The sequence below is a fragment of the Manis javanica genome, chromosome 16 (genome assembly GCF_040802235.1).
Source record: "Manis javanica isolate MJ-LG chromosome 16, MJ_LKY, whole genome shotgun sequence".
Lineage (NCBI taxonomy): Eukaryota > Metazoa > Chordata > Mammalia > Pholidota > Manidae > Manis > Manis javanica.
In genome coordinates this window covers 61,234,606-61,253,876 of record NC_133171.1, presented here as the reverse complement: position 1 = coordinate 61,253,876, position 19,271 = coordinate 61,234,606, and the positions used below count along the sequence as shown (strand labels likewise).

The 19,271-nt window shown below is 37.5% G+C and overlaps 1 protein-coding gene and 1 pseudogene across 1 annotated transcript; one reads left to right on the top strand and one right to left on the bottom strand.

The window, feature by feature from the left end:
• Positions 1–594: 594 nt before the first annotated feature.
• On the bottom strand, positions 595–1,533 carry LOC108395797 (olfactory receptor 2G3-like). Its single transcript, XM_017658356.3, has one exon. It carries the CDS (start codon positions 1,531–1,533, stop codon positions 595–597), a length of 939 nt encoding a protein of 312 aa, XP_017513845.3.
• Positions 1,534–11,445: 9,912 nt separating this feature from the next.
• On the top strand, positions 11,446–17,991 carry LOC108395798 (olfactory receptor 10C1-like; annotated as a pseudogene).
• The last annotated feature ends 1,280 nt before the right edge of the window (positions 17,992–19,271 follow it).

The window sequence follows — 19,271 nt, the reverse complement described above, 5'->3', positions numbered from 1 at the left end:
CTTCAATAAAAAATTATTCTCTCTCTTCTGTCTCTAAGGTAAGAGATACTAATTTGCTTGCTTAAAACTGTATTTTTAAAAATTGAAAAATGTTATCAATGCTTGTCAACTCAGATGACAAGAAAATGTAACAGAACATGATTTAAAGTAAGAACAGAAACATTTGTATATATGAAAAGAATAAAGACATAAATATTTATGTGGCACACTTTATTTATACAAGAAAGATACATCATAGATGGATTTCATTTAACATGGCCAAACCAAAATTAATAAAACATAAAGGGCAGAGAGGGGAGAAAATTAACTGCAGAGATTCTGGAAATAGTAAACCAGATTTGCACTCTATTGGACAAACTGTTTAATTGGCTGACAAATAACAAAGATGTCTGTCTGGACAAGCTATCCTTAAGTATGTTAAGTAGGGAGATGAACTATTTTCAGTTTATGGATTATCCAGAAAGTCTTGAGAGTTTTGCAGCAGTATGTCAGGCTGTCTCTGAATAATGTGTACTGGATCTTTCCTTCACCACCTCCACCTTACTTAGACCAGGTCTGTACCTTTACTTTTTATAATTTCTCAATCTGCTGTGTTCATACCTTTTCATACAGCCTCTTCAAAGCTCCTTTTACATCTTTGTTTCTCAGAGTGTAAATGAGAGGGTTGAGGGTGGGAGCTACAACAGTATACAAAAGGGTTATGAACTTCCCTTGACTGTGGGCATAGGAGCTGTTGGGCTGTATATAGACAGCTGTGCTGGTCCCGTAGAAGAGGGCCACCACCAGCACATGGGACCCACAAGTGCCAAGGGCTTTATGCCAGGCTTGGGCTGACTTGATTCTCATTACTGCTTGGATTATATACCCATATGAGATCAAAACAAGTGCCAGGGGGAGAAGAAGGAGTACCAAGGAGGCCATGAAGAGCTGGACTTCACTGGCATGGATATTTACACAGGCCAACTTGATCATTGCAGGCACTTCACAGATGAAGTGGTAAATCGTACGGTTCCCACAACGGGGCAGTCGAAGGGTTATTGTGCCCTGAATTAGGGTGTTGCCCACTCCACTCAACCATGCTATTCCTGCAAGAGAATGGCAAAGTCGTGTGTGCATAACTGTGGCATAATGGAGTGGCTGGCAAATGGCAGCATAACGATCAAACGCCATGACCGCTAGGAGGACACATTCAGTGGATCCCATAGCCAGGGAGATGTAGAGTTGAATGGCACAGCCTATACGAGTAATTGTCTTGGCTGGACTGTGGAGGTTCCGCAGCAGCTGGGGAACAATGCTGGTAGTAAAGCAGAGGTCAACGAAGGAAAGATTGGTAAGAAAATAATACATGGGTGTGTGGAGAACAGGGTCCAGACGAGAGACCAGGATGATAGCTGTGTTGCCTACAAGGGTCAGGAGGTAGGAGATTAAGACAACCACAAAGAGGACCTTCTCAAGCTGCGGCTGGTCAGAGAAGCCCACCAGTATAAAATCACCTGCCAAACTCTCATTAATCATCATCATCACCCTATGCATGAGAAGAAGAGAGGCACGTATGAAAATATACATGTTAGATAGTGAGAATGGATTAAAATTAGAAATAGTTAAAAAAAATTTGAACCTGAAAGTGAGGTATGACAGAGTATATCATGCTTTGGGGAAAGGGGAAGGAAAGGGAGAGCTGTATGACTCCAGAAGGAAAGTAAAAGTGCTCACATATTGTGAAATAAAATAGACCATACGAGGAAGGATTACAAATTTAATTATTGCTCAAATCTTCCAAATTGTTTCATTTTTTGTTGTTGTTTGGAAATCACCCTCTTTTTCCTCAACAGCATTTTCTAAGATTATAAAGAAAAGATAAAGTGAGATGTTGTCCAATGAACAAACATTTTTGTTCCCATTTTATCAGTTCTCAATAGTAAAAATAGCAAATAAGGATCAGGTATATATTTGAAAAAAAATCATCTCACTATTATAATACTCAACCTTGACACATGCATTTGTCAATATCATGCCAAGGATGCAATCTGAAATACCCAATCACCATGTAGTTTTAATTACTTAATAGAGACCAGCTACATAAAAAATTTTCTTTCAACACATTTCTTAAAATTTAAAAGTGAGGAGATGGTATTAACAGTTTTCAGAAGAAACATTGCTGTAAATTGCAAATAAGTTTTAGTGCTGTATTAGAAACATTTTGTATTTATTTACACAGTACATTTGTATATTAATTAAAGACCTAAAGCTTTTCATAAATTTCATTTTTTTATTAAGGTATCATTTATATACCATCTGATGCTCAAGTTTCACATGAGTAACATTGTGGTTACTACATTCCACCTATTATCAAGTCCCAACCACATACCACCACATACCCCATTACAGTCACTTTTCATCAGCATAGTAAGATGCTATAAAGTCACTACTTGTCTTCTTAGTGCTATAGTTCCTTCCCCATGCTCCCCCATATTATGTGCACTAGTCATATGCCCTTAATTCCCTTATCTGTCTCTTCACACACACACCCCAAGTTCCTTTCCCTTTGGTAACTGTTAGTCCATTCTTCAGTTCTGTGATTATGTTGCTGTTTTGTTCCTCCAGTTTTTTCTTTGTTTTTATACTCCACAGATGAGTGAAATCATTTAGTACTTGTCTTTCTCTGCCTGGTTAATTTGAATGGATAAAGTAGATGTGGTACATATACACAATCAAATACTATTCAGCCATTAGAAGAAAACAAATCCTACCATTTGCAAAAAAATCATTTTTTGATAGATTTCATTAAAATTGTGTTTGGACTTCATAAATTAAATTTTCCTTTATACAACTTTTTATTATGTAATAACAGAATAAGAAGTCTGTTTCATTCCATTACAAAATGTCACCAGTTAATTTAGAATCATTTTTGTTTGATAGGTTACTGTTGACCATATGCTGAAGGGTTTGAGGATAATAGAACGAATTTTTGGAAAGAGATATAAAAAAGGACGTAGTGTATTTTTCCCAATGGCAATTAAGCAACCTTTCTTAATAAGCCATGTATAAACAGAGTACTGAGGGATGACTAAGAGCCAACAGTGAATTGATGAGTTTATACTAATGTAGAGATTCTTTTCTCTACATTAGTGTAAACTAATAGTTGGCAGGATTTACCTGAAAAGGCACTGAGAAGCTGAGGGTATCTAAGGAGTACTGTTGAGTGAAAAATTCTGTGGAATGTGTGTCAGTATTAGACTGCAATAGCAATCAGACATAGAAAGCAAGAGAAATGCTAAAGTTATGTTAAAGATTTGGATTTATACACAGAATGCTGAGGGTCATCCTTTGAAGGGTTTATAAATAGGTCAAAAGAAAATAGAGATCAGGAGGGAACTGGCAATTGACATGATTTTTTGCATTTAAAGAATAACTGACCTCACAGTATCGCTCTAATGCCAAAACTAGGCAAAGACACCACAAAAAAAGAAAATTATAGACCAATATCCCTGATTAACATAGATGCAAATATCCTCCACAAAATATTAGCAAACTGAATTCAAAAATACATAAAAAAGATCACCCATCATGATTAAGTAGGATTTATTCCAGGGATGCAAGGATGTTACAACATGTGAAAATCCATCAACATCACCCACCACATCAACAAAAAGAAGGACAAAAACCACATGATCATCTCCATAGATGCTCAAAAAGCATTTGACAATTTCAACATCCATTCATGATAAAAACTCTCAAGAAAATGGCTATAGAGGTCAAATACCTCACCATAATAAAGGCCATATATGACAAAACCCCAGCCAACATCATACTTAACAGTGAGAAGCTAAAGGCTTTTCCTCTAAGATCAATAACAAGACAAGGATGTCTACTCTCTCTAATTTTATTCAACATAGTACTGGAGGTCCTAGCCATGGCAATAAGACAACACAAGGAAATAAGAGACATCCAGATTGGTAACAAAAAGTTAAACTGTCACTGTAGATGACATGCTATTGTACATAAAAAACCCTAAAGAATCCACCCCAAAACTACTAGAACTAAAAACTAAATTCAGCAAAGTTGCAGGATACAAAATTATACACAGAAATCTGTGGCATTCCTATATATTATCAATGAACTAGCAGAAAGAGAAATCAGGAAAACAATTCCATTCACAATTGAATCTAAAAGAATAAAATACCTAGAAGCAAACTTAACCAAGGATGTGAAAGATCTATACCCTGAAAACTACAAGACACTCATGAGAGAAATTAAAGAAGACACCAATAAATGGAAATATGTATCATGTTCATGAATAAGAGGATAACTATTGCCAAATGGTCATCCTGCCTAAAGCAATCTACAGATTCAATGCAATACCTATCAGAATACTAACAGCATTCTTCCATGAATTAGAACAAATAGTTCTAAAATTCATATCAAACCACAAAAGACCCCAAATACCCAAAACAATCCTGAGAAGGAAGAAGCAAGCTGGGAAGGATTACACTCCTTACTTCAAGCTCTACTACAAAGCCACCGCAATCAAAACAGTATGGTACTGGCACAAGAACAGACCCTTATATCAATAAAACAGAATAGAGAGCCCAGATATAAACTCACACACATATGGCCAATTAATATATGATAAAGCAGCCATAGATATACAATGGCAAAAAGATAGCCTCTTCAACAACTGGTATTAGCAAAACTGGACAGCTAGATGTAAGAGAATAAAATTGGGTTATTGTCTAACTCCATACACAAAAGTAAACTTGAAATGGATCAAAGACCTTAATTTAAGTCATGAAACCACAAAACTCTTAGAAGAAAAGATAGGCAAAAATATCTTGAATATAAATATTAGTAACATTTTCCTGAACACATCTCCTCAGGCAAGGGTAACAAAAGCAAAAATGAACAAATGGGAATACATCAAACAAAAAATCTTCTGTACAGCAAAGGATACCATCAGTAGAACATAAAGGCATCCTACAGTATGGGAGAACATATTCATAAATGATGTATCCAATAAGGGGTTAATATCCAAAATATACAAAGAACTCACATGCCTCAACATCCAAAAAGCAAATAACTCTATTAAAAATGGGCAGAAGATCTGAACAGATTCTTATCCAAAGAAGAAATTCACATGGCCAACAGGCACATGAAAAGATGCTCCACAAATCATCAATGAAATGAAAATTATGGCCAACACCCGAAAGACAAGGAACAACAAATGGTGGCAAGGATGCACAGAAAGGGAACCCTCCTACACTGTTGGTGGATATGTAAATTAGTTCAACCATTGTGTAAAGCAATATGGAGGTGCCTCAAAAAACTAAAAATAGAAATACCATTTGACCCAGTAATTCCACTCCTAGGAATTTACCCAAAGAAAACAGGATTACAGATTCAAAAAGACATATGCACCCCTATGTTTACAGCTGCTCTGTTTACAATAGCCAAGAAATTGAAGCAACCTAAGTATCCATCAGTAGATGAATGGATAAAGAAGAGATGGTACATATAAACAATGTAATATTATTCAGCCATAACAAGAAAACAAATCCTACCATTTGCAACAACATGGATGTAGCTAGAGGGTATTATGCTCAGTGAAATAAGTCTAGGTGGAGAAAGACAAGTGCCAAATGATTTCATTCATTTGTGGAGTATAACAACAAAGCAAAAATGAAGGAACAAAACAACAGCAGACTCACAGATTCCAAGAAGGGACTAGAGGTTACCAAAGGGAAGGGGTTGGTGAGGATGGGTGGGGAGAGAGGGAGAAAGGGATTGAGGGGCATTGTGATTGTCACACATAATGTAGGTGGGTCATTTGGGAAAGCAGTATAGCCCCCAAAAGACAACTAGTGATTCTATAGCATCTTACTATGCTGATGGACAGTGACTGCAAGGGGGTGTGGTGGGGGACTTGGTAATTTTGGTAATGTTGTAACCACAGTGTTGCTCACATAAACCATTCATAAAAGTGTTTATCAATATACCTTAATAAAACAAAGAAAAGAAATTAGCCCCCTAAAAAAAAGAATAACTGGCCTCAGATTGCAGAATGAATTGTCAAGTAGTAAACTGACACATTAAAATTAGTTAGTAGGCTGTTGCAATACTTGAGGAAACATGACTTGGTGGTAACAGAGAAGATTTATTTTCTTAGATTCTAGGCAAAGTCTAAACAGAGATTATAGATACAGAAAATGAGAAGGAAGCATCTATGATGAGTCACAAGTTTATTTCTTGAACAATTGGGTGTCATATCCAGAGAACTATGAAAGCTGAAAAAAAATATTTTCTAGAGAAAAAATTAAATCTATTGATCTTTAATTTCATGATTCCTAAAAAATTTGTATAGGTAGGGAATGTGAAACATGATTTAATTGTGCTTTTGATTCTTTTTCACACATTTTCTTTACCAGCTATCTGCTTGGATGTATCCAGGATATCATGATTGGAAATCAACATTGCTCCTTCACAAACAATTTTCACTTTACAATTTTCTATCAATTATACCCATCATTGCATAGCTATCCAAATTTAAATTTGAATGTGATGGTGACCGTTTTATATCTTTCATGCAATTTAAGCAATCTATCCTTATGGCATTTAATTTTCTAAAAAGACTTTTAATTTATATCCTCCTAGATGGCAACTAACTCTAGGTGGTCTCTTATTTCATTATCTCTAGTGTCCATTAATTTCCCGTACATGATTGTCAGAATAACGAGTTGCATATCAAATACAATTTCACTCCTTATGATATTAAATTCACAAAACTCAGCATTGAATTTTCAGTTCCCCTTTCTGTTTTTTGCATTATCTCCTAACATTTATGTGTTTCAATCAAATCAGTATTCCTGCTCACAGAAAGTTCTAATTTTCATATTCTTTGCCAGTTCTATGACTTCTCCTTCATAAGACTAATCCATTTCTTTCATGTTTTGCAAATTCTACTCATCTGCTAATATTCCTCTCTAGACCAATAGCTTCCAAGAGGTACTCAATTTCTCTCTCTACAAAATACCTGTACTCTAAAATCAGGAATTGCTTTGCGGGTTAATGCTGATCAGTTTGCATAAGGACCTGTTTCATGGAGCATGCCAAGTGTTCTATAATGGAAAGTAGTCTCATAATGAGTTAAGATACTTGTTTTAAATATCTTTCATGTTATCCTTGGCTTGCAGGCCTATTTTTTTTAAGATAGTCAACATGAAATAAGTACCTCAGTCTCGTATACTGCCTTTCTCCCTATTTTTCTTTTCCTAACTAGTAAAAATTAAGTTTAAAACATATACTTAACAAAAAGCAATATAACTACATGTAAAAATGTTAGTTAAAAAGACAAATATCTATTAAAAAAACTCATTATTACCTTGCTGTGCCCACTTCCCCCATTATCTCATCAAGAAATTTAATGTCCCAGCAACAATATCACCCCAGTTTTTAAAAATGTGTTGTTCTGCAGTATATTTCCCAGAAATATTAGGGAATTTAACATAACTCCTAGTAGCTAGAGATAAATCTATCCATCTGCATCTATAATCTATCTATTTCATCCATCTATTCTGTCTCCAAACATTCTGTCTGATACAGTCATCACGGCCATGTACATTTAATTCACCCCCAACCCAGTTCTGTTCATTCACTTACCCCTAGGAAAATTTATTGCCATCAGCATCACAATTTACTGCATCCCACATTTTAAACTGCATAGATTTGAATACGAGTGGAATCTCCTCAATTCTCTGCCCTTCAGAAAATAGAATGATTCAGAGTAAGAGGAGGAAGAACACATACATAAATATATACATATGCAAACCTAACACGAACATGCAGATATATATATATACATCCGAAGTCATGACCATAACAGAAAAAAATCATGTCATCAATATCTTAATAAACTGTGTAATTGGAAAGAATTTAATAAAGTTAAGAGTGAGAAGAAAATCCCCCCAAATGAAGAGAAACCACCCTTTGTTTTCTACATCTGATTTTTCCCCTCCTCAATGTACATTCCTCAAAATCAAGGGAGCCATACAAATACAGTTTTTTTCAAATTGAACTCCCTTCTAAAATAAATTAAATAATGAGTAATTTAATATGGTGCTCAGAAATAAAAATCATTTTCATAACGGGTATACATAAAAACTAGGTGAATAAATGGCTGGAGGGTTGGAGGAAAACTGAAATGGGCAATTGAAGAAAGCAATTATGTTCTCTCTATACAGATAATTTACAGAGTATGTAGGTGAGCAAGAGAAAAGATGTGGTCCTCATTATTTCCTCACCTCTGAAAATATTGTCCCTTCATTCTTATTAGTTTCATAAGCCAAGAAGTTAATGCTTATGAACGAGCTTTGTAGAACCATGAGGTTCCGAACATGGATCTCTAAATCTAAGACCATGTTTGCAGTGGTAGTGTTTATTTCTGCCGCCAGAACACACTACAGTTTGTTACAGTAGCAGAAATTGATATCAGGGCCACACTGGGACCTTGGGGACTCTATATTTCTAACAGAGCAATTAATATAAAACATGATAGTAACCAAGAGCAAAGAGATCTCCTAGTGAAATTACCTGGAAAAATCTACTTCTGATCACATAGGCCTTCAGTCCTGAAGACTTCAAGACCTCAATTTACATGAAAAAATAAAATCTTCGAAAAGTGAAAATACAGTTCTCACCCTCAGCATGGATCCTGATATCTGTACAGGCTTGATTTCCATGGAATTATCACCATCACTTCCATAACAATCACTATATGATCAAGAAATGATTATCAAGACCCCATAGGTTGAGTGCATGTGCTTGTGTCACCAACTGAAGTATGCTGATAGGACAGGTTTCACATGTGGTTTCTCTTTCAGGGAGACTTCAGCAGAAGACTTGGCAGTGACAAATTTACTTTGGTTAGCATTTTTCAAACTGTTCAGTACTTTCTCTAGTCTTATAAGTTTGAGAGACTCAGCATGAATACTTAGAAATTCATAAAGTGCATTGCTATAGTAAAAGCTATGCCTGCTTATATTAGATTTCTTCATGATTACCTCCAAATTATTTGTCCACAGAGCATTTTTTGAAGAACAGTTGTTACTATCTCTTATAAAAAGCATAGACTAACAGTTGGACTAACAGTTACCAAAGGGAAAGGGACTGGGGAGCATGGGTGGGAAGGGAGGGATAAGGAGGGGAAAAAAGGGAGCATTACAATGAGCAGACATAATGTGTGAGTGGGGGCACGGCAGGGCTGTACAACACAGAGAAGACAAGTAGTTGATACTTTAGCATCTTCCTACCTGATGGACACTGACTGTAATGGGGTATGTAGGGGGGGACTTGGTGATGGGGGGAATCTAGTAAACATAATGTTCATCATGTAATTATAGATTAATGATACTAAAATAAAAAAGAAGAAATCATCCTTTTGTTTTAGACATGTTGGCTTCAAATGTTAATGTAGCACAAACAATGACAAGTTATAAATGAAGGTAGTATAAATATGATTTCAGTTCACGCTCATGCACAAATATAGAGTCCAGAGCCACAGAAGTGAAACTTCCTTATTCATCCATCCTTTTCATGGAAAACATTGATTAGAATTTAAGCTGATGACATTTCAAAAGAATAGTCCAAACTGCAATACATCCATAGAAGAACCAGGAATATTTTGTCAGGAATTGACAATTATTGAATTGGGAGAAAAACAACTATCACATTTGAGTGTTTGAAGGAAACCAGATTTATCATAATTATCTTCAGAAAATAGAATATGCACCAAAGGGCAGAATATATAAACAGCCAGAATAAAGCTTAGTATCCAAACTTTTTTTCATTTCAAGAGAGTGTATTCATTGTTAAGAGGTGGTGGGTATAATGGTAAGCAAAAATAAATAAATTGTGCCTTCTGTGTCTGTGTCTGTGGCTTTGCTCAGGAAGAAATTAGCAATTAGTTGCCCTTGGAGTGGCGTGGTGCTCTATTAGCAGTTACAGAGTGGTGGGGGGGCATAGAGGGGCATGCAACTGACTGATATGAGGACAAGAAAGAGCAGGAGTAGGTAGGGAAGGAGTTTCCAGACAGAAGATGAGGCTATGCTGGAAGGTTAACACAGACAGGCAGTTCACTAGGTGAATAGTCAGCAAGGCAAATGTCAAGCCTCTGTGGGAAAATGAGCACACAAAAAGGAAATGTATGGAAGCAAGACACATACTAGAAGATGTAAGTGTGTAGTTTGGTAGGACAGTACGTAAATTCCATTTGGGTAAGGGGTGAGATCAAAGATTTATCAATACTCAGTGACCTAATCCATGTATTTTCATGCATCATCTTAAGAAATTTGAATTTTAACTTGAGACAATGGTAATTTTCATTTAACATAAAGCACTCTGATGGATAGAGGACAGCCAATGGGAAATACTAAGGGAATGGAATGTGCTACAGTGATGAAATAATTCAGCAGTACAATAGAGATATGCTAGGAATGGTTGTGATAGAGTCGTCACACGGCTGCCACTTCTGTTATTCACATCTCAGCTTGTGCCTCGCATTGTCAAGAACCCTCTTTGAATGCCCATTCTAGATTGGTCAGTCAATGGAACCTACCCTGCTTTTGATTCTCAACATTGCAACAATTATATTTTTATTAAACAGTTATTTAAATTCTGTTTTCCTTCACTAAAGAAATTACACATGAAAGCAATTATTTCTTCACTGTTGAATACCAGTATCTACAATAGTACAAGCAAAATACTCTGTGTTCAGTAACTACTTGTCAAAAATGAGTGAAGAAAGCAAGTCAGAAGCAAAATAAATCGAATGAAATGGACAGATAGAAGAGGACCTCTGTCTGTTAGTATTTGACAACCGATTAAAGGAAGGGATAAAGAGAGAATGGAACCAAAGTTAATTATCTTCTATTTTACCACAGACAAATCAACCATGGTAGTGAATACAGAAAAGGATTTGGTTTGGAAAGGAACGAGGGTGAGTGTCATTTCAAAAGTTTTCAAATTTTAGAATTACAGGTAAGAAATGATACAACTCTGACTTACTAGAGCTTGTTAAAAGTAATACGAGGATATGCATTTTTACCTAAAGGAATCTCTCCAATGGGTTTTCCTTTCTCTTTTTTTCTTTGCTCACCTGAGCAAACCTCAGTTGCTCCTTGCGGCAGGAAGATAGCATGTCTGTCAAACACTTTGTATTTGCCAAATTCTCTGAGGTCACCGAACAGTGTTTCCTCTTGTTTACTCTCATCCTACTCATGTTCTTACCATAGCTTTTGCCATCTGACGAACCCAGCACTCCACACCCCCATGTGATTCTTCCTGGCCAACATGTCTCTCTTGGAGATTGGTCACACATGCTCTGTCATACCTACGACGTTGCAGAGCCTTGTGACTTAGCCCTGAGGATTCTCTCAGGAAAGTTGTGCTACACAGATGTTTTTCTTTATGTTTTTTGCTATTAGTGTGTGCAGTCTTTTGGCAGCCATGGCTTTTGAACATGATATGGCCATATGAGCCCTAATTCACTATACAACATGAATGAATCATGGGGTGTGTGCCCACTGGCACTGGTGTCTTGGGGAGTGGGATACAAGGGAGGCTTGGGCCAGACCAACTATATTTTCTTCGATTTCTGTGGCCCCTGTGATATAAACCATTTCTTCTGTGACCTCCCCAAACCCTGATCTTGGCACTTGCATGTGGAGATACATCCAAAAATGAGGCTATAGTTTTTGTAGTAGTCACTCAATGCATTTCCAGCCCATTTTTTAAAATTTTATTTTGGTATCATTAATCTACAATTACATGAAGAACATTATGTTTACCAGGCTCCCCCCTTCACCGAATTCCCCCCACATACCCATTCACAGTAACTGTCCATCAACATAGTAAGATGCTGTAAAATCACTACTTGTCTTCTCTGTGTTGCACAGCCCACCCCGTGCCCCCCTCCCACTATACATGATAATCATAATGCCCACTTTCTTTTTTCCCACCCTTTTCCCTCCCTTCCCACCCATCCTCCCCAGTCCCTTTCCCTCTGGTAACTGTTAGTCCACTCTTGGGTTCTGTGCTTCTGCTGCCATTTTGTTCCTTCAGTTTTCTTTTGTTCTTATACTCCACATATGAGTGAAATCATATTGTACTTGTCTTTCTCCGCCTGGCTTATTTCACTGAGCATAATACCCTCTAGCTCCATCCATGTTGTTGCAAATGGATATGTTTTTTTCTTATAGCTGAGTAATATTCCATTGTGTATATGTACCATATCTTCTTTATCCATTCATCTACTGATGGACATTAAGGTTGCTTCCATATCTTGGCTATTGTAAATAGTGCTGTGATAAACAAAGGGGTGCATCTGTCTTTTTCAAACTGGAGTGCTGCATTCTTAGGGTAAATTCCTAGGAGTGGAATTCCTGGGTCAAATGGTATTTCTATTTTGAGCATTTTGAGGAACCTCCATACTGCTTTCCACAATGGTTGAACTAATTTACATTCCCACCAGCAGTGTAGGAGGGTACCCCTTTCTCCACAACCTCACCAACATTTGTTGTTGTTTGTCTTTTGGATGGCAGCCATCCTTACTGGTGTGAGATGATATCTCATTGTAGTTTTAATTTGCATTTCTCTGATGACAAGCGATGTGGAGCATCTTTTCATGTGTCTGTTGGCCATCTGAATTTCTTCTTTAGAGAACTGTCTATTCAGCAACTCTGCCCATTTTTTAATGGGATTATTTGCTTTTTGTTTGTTGAGGTATGTGAGCTCTTTATATATTTTGGATGTCAACCCTTTATCGGATCTGTCATTTATGAATATATTCTCTCATACTGTAGGATACCTTTTTGTTCTATTGATGGTGTCCTTTGCTGTACAGAAGCTTTTCAGCTTGATATACTTCCATTTGTTCATTTTTGCTTTTGTTTCCCTTGCCCAGGGAGATATGTTCAAGAAGAGGTCACTCATGTTTATGTCTAAGAGATTTTTGCCAATGTTTTTTTCTTAGAGTTTTATGGTTTCATTACTTACATTCAAGTCTTTGATCCATTTCTAATTTACTTCTGTGTATGGGGTTAGACAGTGATCCAGTTTCGTTCTCTTACATGTAGCTGTCCACTTTTGCCAGCACCATCTGTTGAAGAGACTGTCATTTCCCCATTGTATGTCCATGGCCCCTTTACTGAATGTTAGTTAACCATATATGTTTGGGTTAATGTTTGGAGTCTCTATTCTATTCCATTGGTATGTGGCTCTGTTCTTGTGCCAGTACCAACTTGTCTTGATTACTGTGGCTTTGTAGTAGAGCTTGAAGTTGGGGAGTGAGATCCCCCCACCCCCACTTTATTCTTCCTTCTCAGTATTGCTTTAGCTATTCGGGGTCTTTGGTGCTTCCACATGAATTTTTGAACTATTTGTTCCAGTTCATTGAAGAATGCTGTTGGTAATTTGATAGGGATTGCATCGAATCTGTATATTGCTTTGGGCAGGATGGCCATTTTGATGATATTAATTCTTCCTAGCCAGGAGCACGGGATGAGTTTCCATTTGTTAGTGACCTCTTAAATTTCTCTTAGGAGTGTCTTGTAGTTTTCAGGGTATAGGTCTTTCACTTCCTTGGTTACGTTTATTCCTAGGTATTTTATTCTTTTTGATGCTATTGTGAATGGAATTGTTTTCCTGACTTCTCTTTCTATTAGTTTATTGTTAGTGTAGAGGAATGCCACAGATTTCTGTGTGTTAATTTTGTGTCCTGCAACTTTGCTGAATTCTGATATTAGCTCTAGTAGTTTCGGAGTGGAGTCTTTAGGGATTTTTATGTACAATATCATGTCATCTGCAAAGAGTGACAGTTTGACTTCTTCTTTACCAATCTGGATTCCATGTATTTCTTTGTTTGATCTGATTGCCATTGCTAGGACCTCCAGTACTATGTTGAATAACAGTGGGGAGAGAGAGCATTCCTGTCTTGTTCCCGATTGCAGAGGAAAAGCTTTCAGCTTCTCGCTGTTCAGTATGATGTTGACTGTGGGTTTATCATATATGGCCCTTATTATGCTGAGGCACTTGCCCTCTATACCCATTTTGTTGAGAGTTTTTATCATGAATGGTTGTTGAATTTTCTTGAATGCTTTTTCAGCATCTATGGAGATGATCATGTGGTTTTTGTCTTTCTTTTTGTTGATGTGGTGGATGAGGTTGATGGACTTTCGAATGTTGTACCATCCTTGCATCCCTGGACAAATTCCACATGGTCATGGTGTATGATCCTTTTGATGTATTTTTTGAATTCGGTTTGCTAATATTTTCTTGAGTATTTTTGCGTCTACGTTCATCAGGGATATTGGTCTATATTTTTCTTTTTGATGGAGTCTTCGCCTGGTTTTGGTATTAGGGTGATGTTGGCTTCACAGAATGAGTTTGGGAGTATTCCCTCCTCTTCTATTCTTTGGAAAACTTTAAAGAGTGGGTATTATGTCTTCTCTCTATGTCTGAAAAAATTCCGAGGTTAATCAATCTGGCACAGAGATTTTTTTCTTTGGTAGTATTTTGATTACCACTTCAATTTCGTTGCTGATAATTGGTCTGTTTAGATTTTCTGTTTCTTTCTGGGTCAGTCTTGGAAGGTTGTATTTTTCTAGGAAGTTGTCCATTTCTCCTATGTTTCCCAGCTTGTTAGCATATGGGTTTTCATAGTACTCTCTAATCTTTGTATTTCTGTGGGGTCCGTCATGATTTTTCCTTTCTCGTTTCTGATTCTGTTGATGTGTGTTGACTCTCTTTTCCTCTTAATAAGTCCAGCTAGAGGCTTAACTATTCTGTTAATTTTCTTGAAGAACCAGCTCTTGGTTTCATTGATTTTTTCTATTGTTTTATTCTTCTCAATTTTATTTATTTCTTCTCTGATCTTTATTATGTCCCTCCTTCTGCTGACCTTAGGCCTCATTTGTTCTTCTTTTTCCAATTTCAATAATTGTGATATTAGACCATTCATTTGGGATTGGTCTTCCTTCTTTAAATATGCCTGGATTGCTATATACTTTCCTCTTAAGACTCCTTTTGCTGTATCTCACAGTAGTTGGGGCTTTGTGTTGTTGTTGTCGTTTGTTTCCATATATTGCTGAATCTCCATTTTGATTTGGTCATTGATCCATTGATTATTTAGGAGCATGTTGTTAAGCCTCCATGTGTTTGTGAGCCTTTTTGCTTTCTTTGTACAATTTATTTCTAGTTTTATGCCTTTGTGGTCTGAAAAGTTGGTCGGTTGGATTTCAGTCTTTTGGATTTACTGAGGCTCTTTTTGTGGCCTAGCATGTGGTGTATTCTGGAGAATGTTCCATGTGCACTTGAGAAGAAAGTGTATCCTGTTGCTTTTGGATCTAGAGTTCTGTGGATGAACAGATGTTAGGTCCATCTGTTCTAGTGTGTTGTTCAGTGCCTCTGTGTCCTTACTTATCTTCTGTCTGGTGGATCTGTCCTTTGGAGTGAGTGGTGTGTTGAAGTCTCGCAAAATGAATGCATTGCATTCTATTTCCTCCTTTAATTCTGTTAGTAGTTGTTTAACATATGTCAGTGCTCCTGTATTGGGTGCACATATATTTAGAATGGTTATATCCTCTTGTTGGACTGAGCCCTTTATCATTATGTAATGTCCTTCTTTATCGTTTTTTACTTTCTTTATTTTGAAGTCTATTTTGTCTGATACTAGTATTGCAACACGTGCTTTTTTCTCTCTGTTGTTTGCATGAAATATCTTTTCCATCCCTTGACTTTAAGTCTGTGCATGGCTTTGGGTTTGAAGTGAGTCTCTTGTAAGCAGCATATGGATGGGTCTTGTGTTTTTTTCTATTACTCTGTGTCTTTAGATGGGTGCATTTAGTCCATTTACATTTATTGTGATTATTGAAAGGTATGTACTTATTGCCATTGCAGGCTTTAAGTTTGTGGTTACCAAAAGTTCAAGGTTAGCTTCTTTACTATCTTACAGTCTAACTTAACTCGCTTATTGAGCTATTATAAACACAGTCTGATGATGCTTTATTTCTCTCCCTTCTTATTCCTCCTCCTCCCTTCTTCATATGTTGGGTGTTTTTTTCTTCATATTTAAATGATAATCATGCTGGATACAGTATTCTTGGTTTGAGGCCCTTCTGTTTCATTGTATTAAGTATATCATGCCATTCTCTTCTGGCCTGTAGGGTTTCTGTTGTGAAGTCTGATGACAGCCTGATGGGTTTTCCTTTGTATGTTACCTTTTTTCTCTCTCTGCTGCCTTTAATACTTTGTCCTTGTCTTTGATCTTTGCCATTTTAACTATTATGTGTCTTCGTGTTGCCCTCCTTGGATCCGTTGTCATGGGAGTTCTGTGTACCTCTGTGCTCTGAGAGGCCATTTCCTCACCTAGTTTGGGGAAGTTTTCAGCAATTATTTCTTCAAAGGCACTTTCTATCCCTTTTTCTCTCTCTTCTTCTTCTGATACCCCTATAATGCAGATATTGTTCCATTTTGATTAGTCACACAGTTCTCTTAAAATTCTTTCATTCCTGGAGATCCTTTTATCTCTCTCTGCATCAGCTTCTCTGCATTCCTGTTCTCTGTTTTCTAGTCCATTAATGATCTCTTGCATCTCATCCATTCTGCTTTGAAGTCCTTCCAGAGATTGTTTTATTTCTGTATTGTCCCTCCTTAGTTCTTGCATATTTCTCTGCAAGTCCATCAGCATGGTTATGACTTTTGTTTTGAATTCTTTTTCAGGAAGATTGGTTAAATCTATCCCCCCCAGGTTCCTTCTCAGGGGAAGATATAGAAGATGTTGAAGCTGTCTGGGTTAGTCTATTCATGTTGATAGGTGCAGTGGAGTGCTATTGACTTGTCTGTTAGCTGGGAGAGCCAAGACTTTTTCCACTTGCTCCTGGCCTTTCTTTACTGGGAAAACTGCAACCCCTAGTGGCTTTTGTTGGGCAATTGTGTGTAGACTGGGTCTCTGTATCTTGCCCGGCTGGTATGGAGGAAGCTCCTTTGCTGTGGGCATGGCCAGCCTCAGGCTACTGCTCTGCTATGGCGGGGACCCGGAGGGGTAATGGACGGGGGGCTGTTTGGCTGTTTACCTCCGTGAGAGGTCTCAGAGCTATTGCCCAGGGGGTTAGTGCACCCAGAGTTCCCTAGAATTTCCAGCTGCTGGACTGTGACCTGGGATGCTTCCGTCCAGTGGTGGGGTCCCTGTCCCTTTAAGACTTTCAAAAAGCACTTGCTTTTCTTGTCCCAGGGGTGTCAGCTTCAGGATCCACTCACAGGTCTTACTGTCCTGCTTCCCTAGTTTCCAGCACCCCATGCACACACTGTGTCTGCACTCTGGCGTGGATGGCTAGGGCTGGGTGATTAGCAGTCCTGGACTCCCTCTCCCTCCCCGCTCTGACTCCTCTCCTCCCACCAGGAGCTGGGGTGAGGGGCCTCAGGTCCCACCAGGCTGCGGCTTGTATCTTCCTTTCACCAGGCGCTAGGTTCTCTCGGGTGTGGATGTAGTCTGGTTGTTGTCCTGTGTCTTCTGGTCTCTCTTTTAGGGATAGTTGTATTTGTTGTATTTTCAAAAATATATATGTTTTTGGAAGGAGATTCCCACTCTCCTACTCATGCCACCATCTTGGCTCCACCTCCTCCAGCTCATTTTTACTAATCATTGCTTCCTATGGCAGAATTCTATCTTCTGTGCTGGTCATGACCTCACCTGAGGGCCGCCACAAAGCTCTTTCCACCTGTTCTTCCCACCTGCTTGTAGTCACTCTCTTCTATGGCTCACAGTCTGTCATTTACTTGAGGCCCAAAGCCAGCCATTCACCAGAAATGGACAAATTCCTAGTCCTCTTCTATATAGTGGTGACATCTATGCTCAACCCCATATTCAATAGTTTATGGAACAAGGAAGTCAAGGCAGCTCTCCAGAGAAACCTGGGCAAGAAAAACGTTTTGACTCATGGGTAGTAGAAACAAAAGGACCATGCACATCTGGTCTTTGGAAAATATGCACACGCAATTCAATAGTAAAGAAAGAAAGAAGCAAAAAATCTTTGTGCTCTTCACACTGTTTCATAAGAACCTTCTCTAATTACAGTGGTTTTAATATGGGAGATACCTCTGAATGCACAGCAAAAGGACTGATTGCCAAATTCTGGAAGGAAGTTGGCTACCAAAGTATTTTATTACGTTATTACAACACTAGGCAGGTTTTCCGAATATTTTAGTCTACGTTCAGAGGTTCAGAGTATAGAAGGCTCAATTATATCTCAGAAGCCTGGCAAATTCTCCTTCTGTACTCAGGTGTTTTCTAGCTACTAAGAGGCACATCTGATTTGTGCCCCAGTCACTGGAGGGAGTGTTCCCACATATATCTGTCCCACGTGAATCTTAATCCCTAATAACTCTGTGAAGGGCATTATTTCCTTCCATGTAAATGTTTTAAAGTTCTTCAATCTTAAATATTAGTACATGATAAAAATAATTCCTTTTTTGTGAGTTGTGTGTACTACAAAAATATGTATACATGCAAAGAAAAAGCAAACTTACATTTCAGAGGTATTTGTTTCACAATATTAAAAGAAAAATATAGGAATCTTTTATCAAGAGTCCCCATGGTGCATATGTTTTTTCAAAACAAGAGAAATTGTATTTCAATTCAAGGATGGAAGAAGAAAACTGAACTAAATGTAATTAATGTAAAAATTTTAAAGATTTTATGTAATTTACAATATCTACTTATATGCAGATGAATCCTGACTCAAGATATTTGGAAATCATACAAAAACTTGCTCTTCAGAGAAATTAGTATGGTTACAATACAATCTCATAGCAATAGGCACCTAATATAGGGACTTGACCATTCAGTAGTTTCTCAGGGAGGTGTTGTGGTCTATGAGATGATGAGTGTGAGATGAGTAGGTCTAGGGATCTAATGTATAGTATGGTGACTCTTATTAATGATATTGTGTTGTGCACTTGAAAGTTGCTAAGAGTAGATCTGAAATGTTCTCACTACACATAACACATGCACATATACAGACAACTATGTGAGGTGACAGATATGTTCATTCACTTAATTGTGGTAATCTTTTCACAATGTATGGATATATAAAATCATCATGTTATACACCTTAAAACATACCATTTCATTTGTCAATTATGCCCTCATTAGCTGGAGAAGGAAAAAAAGACTATGAAAATTCTATCAGCAGTGATGTTCACTAATGACCAAGATGTGTCTTTTT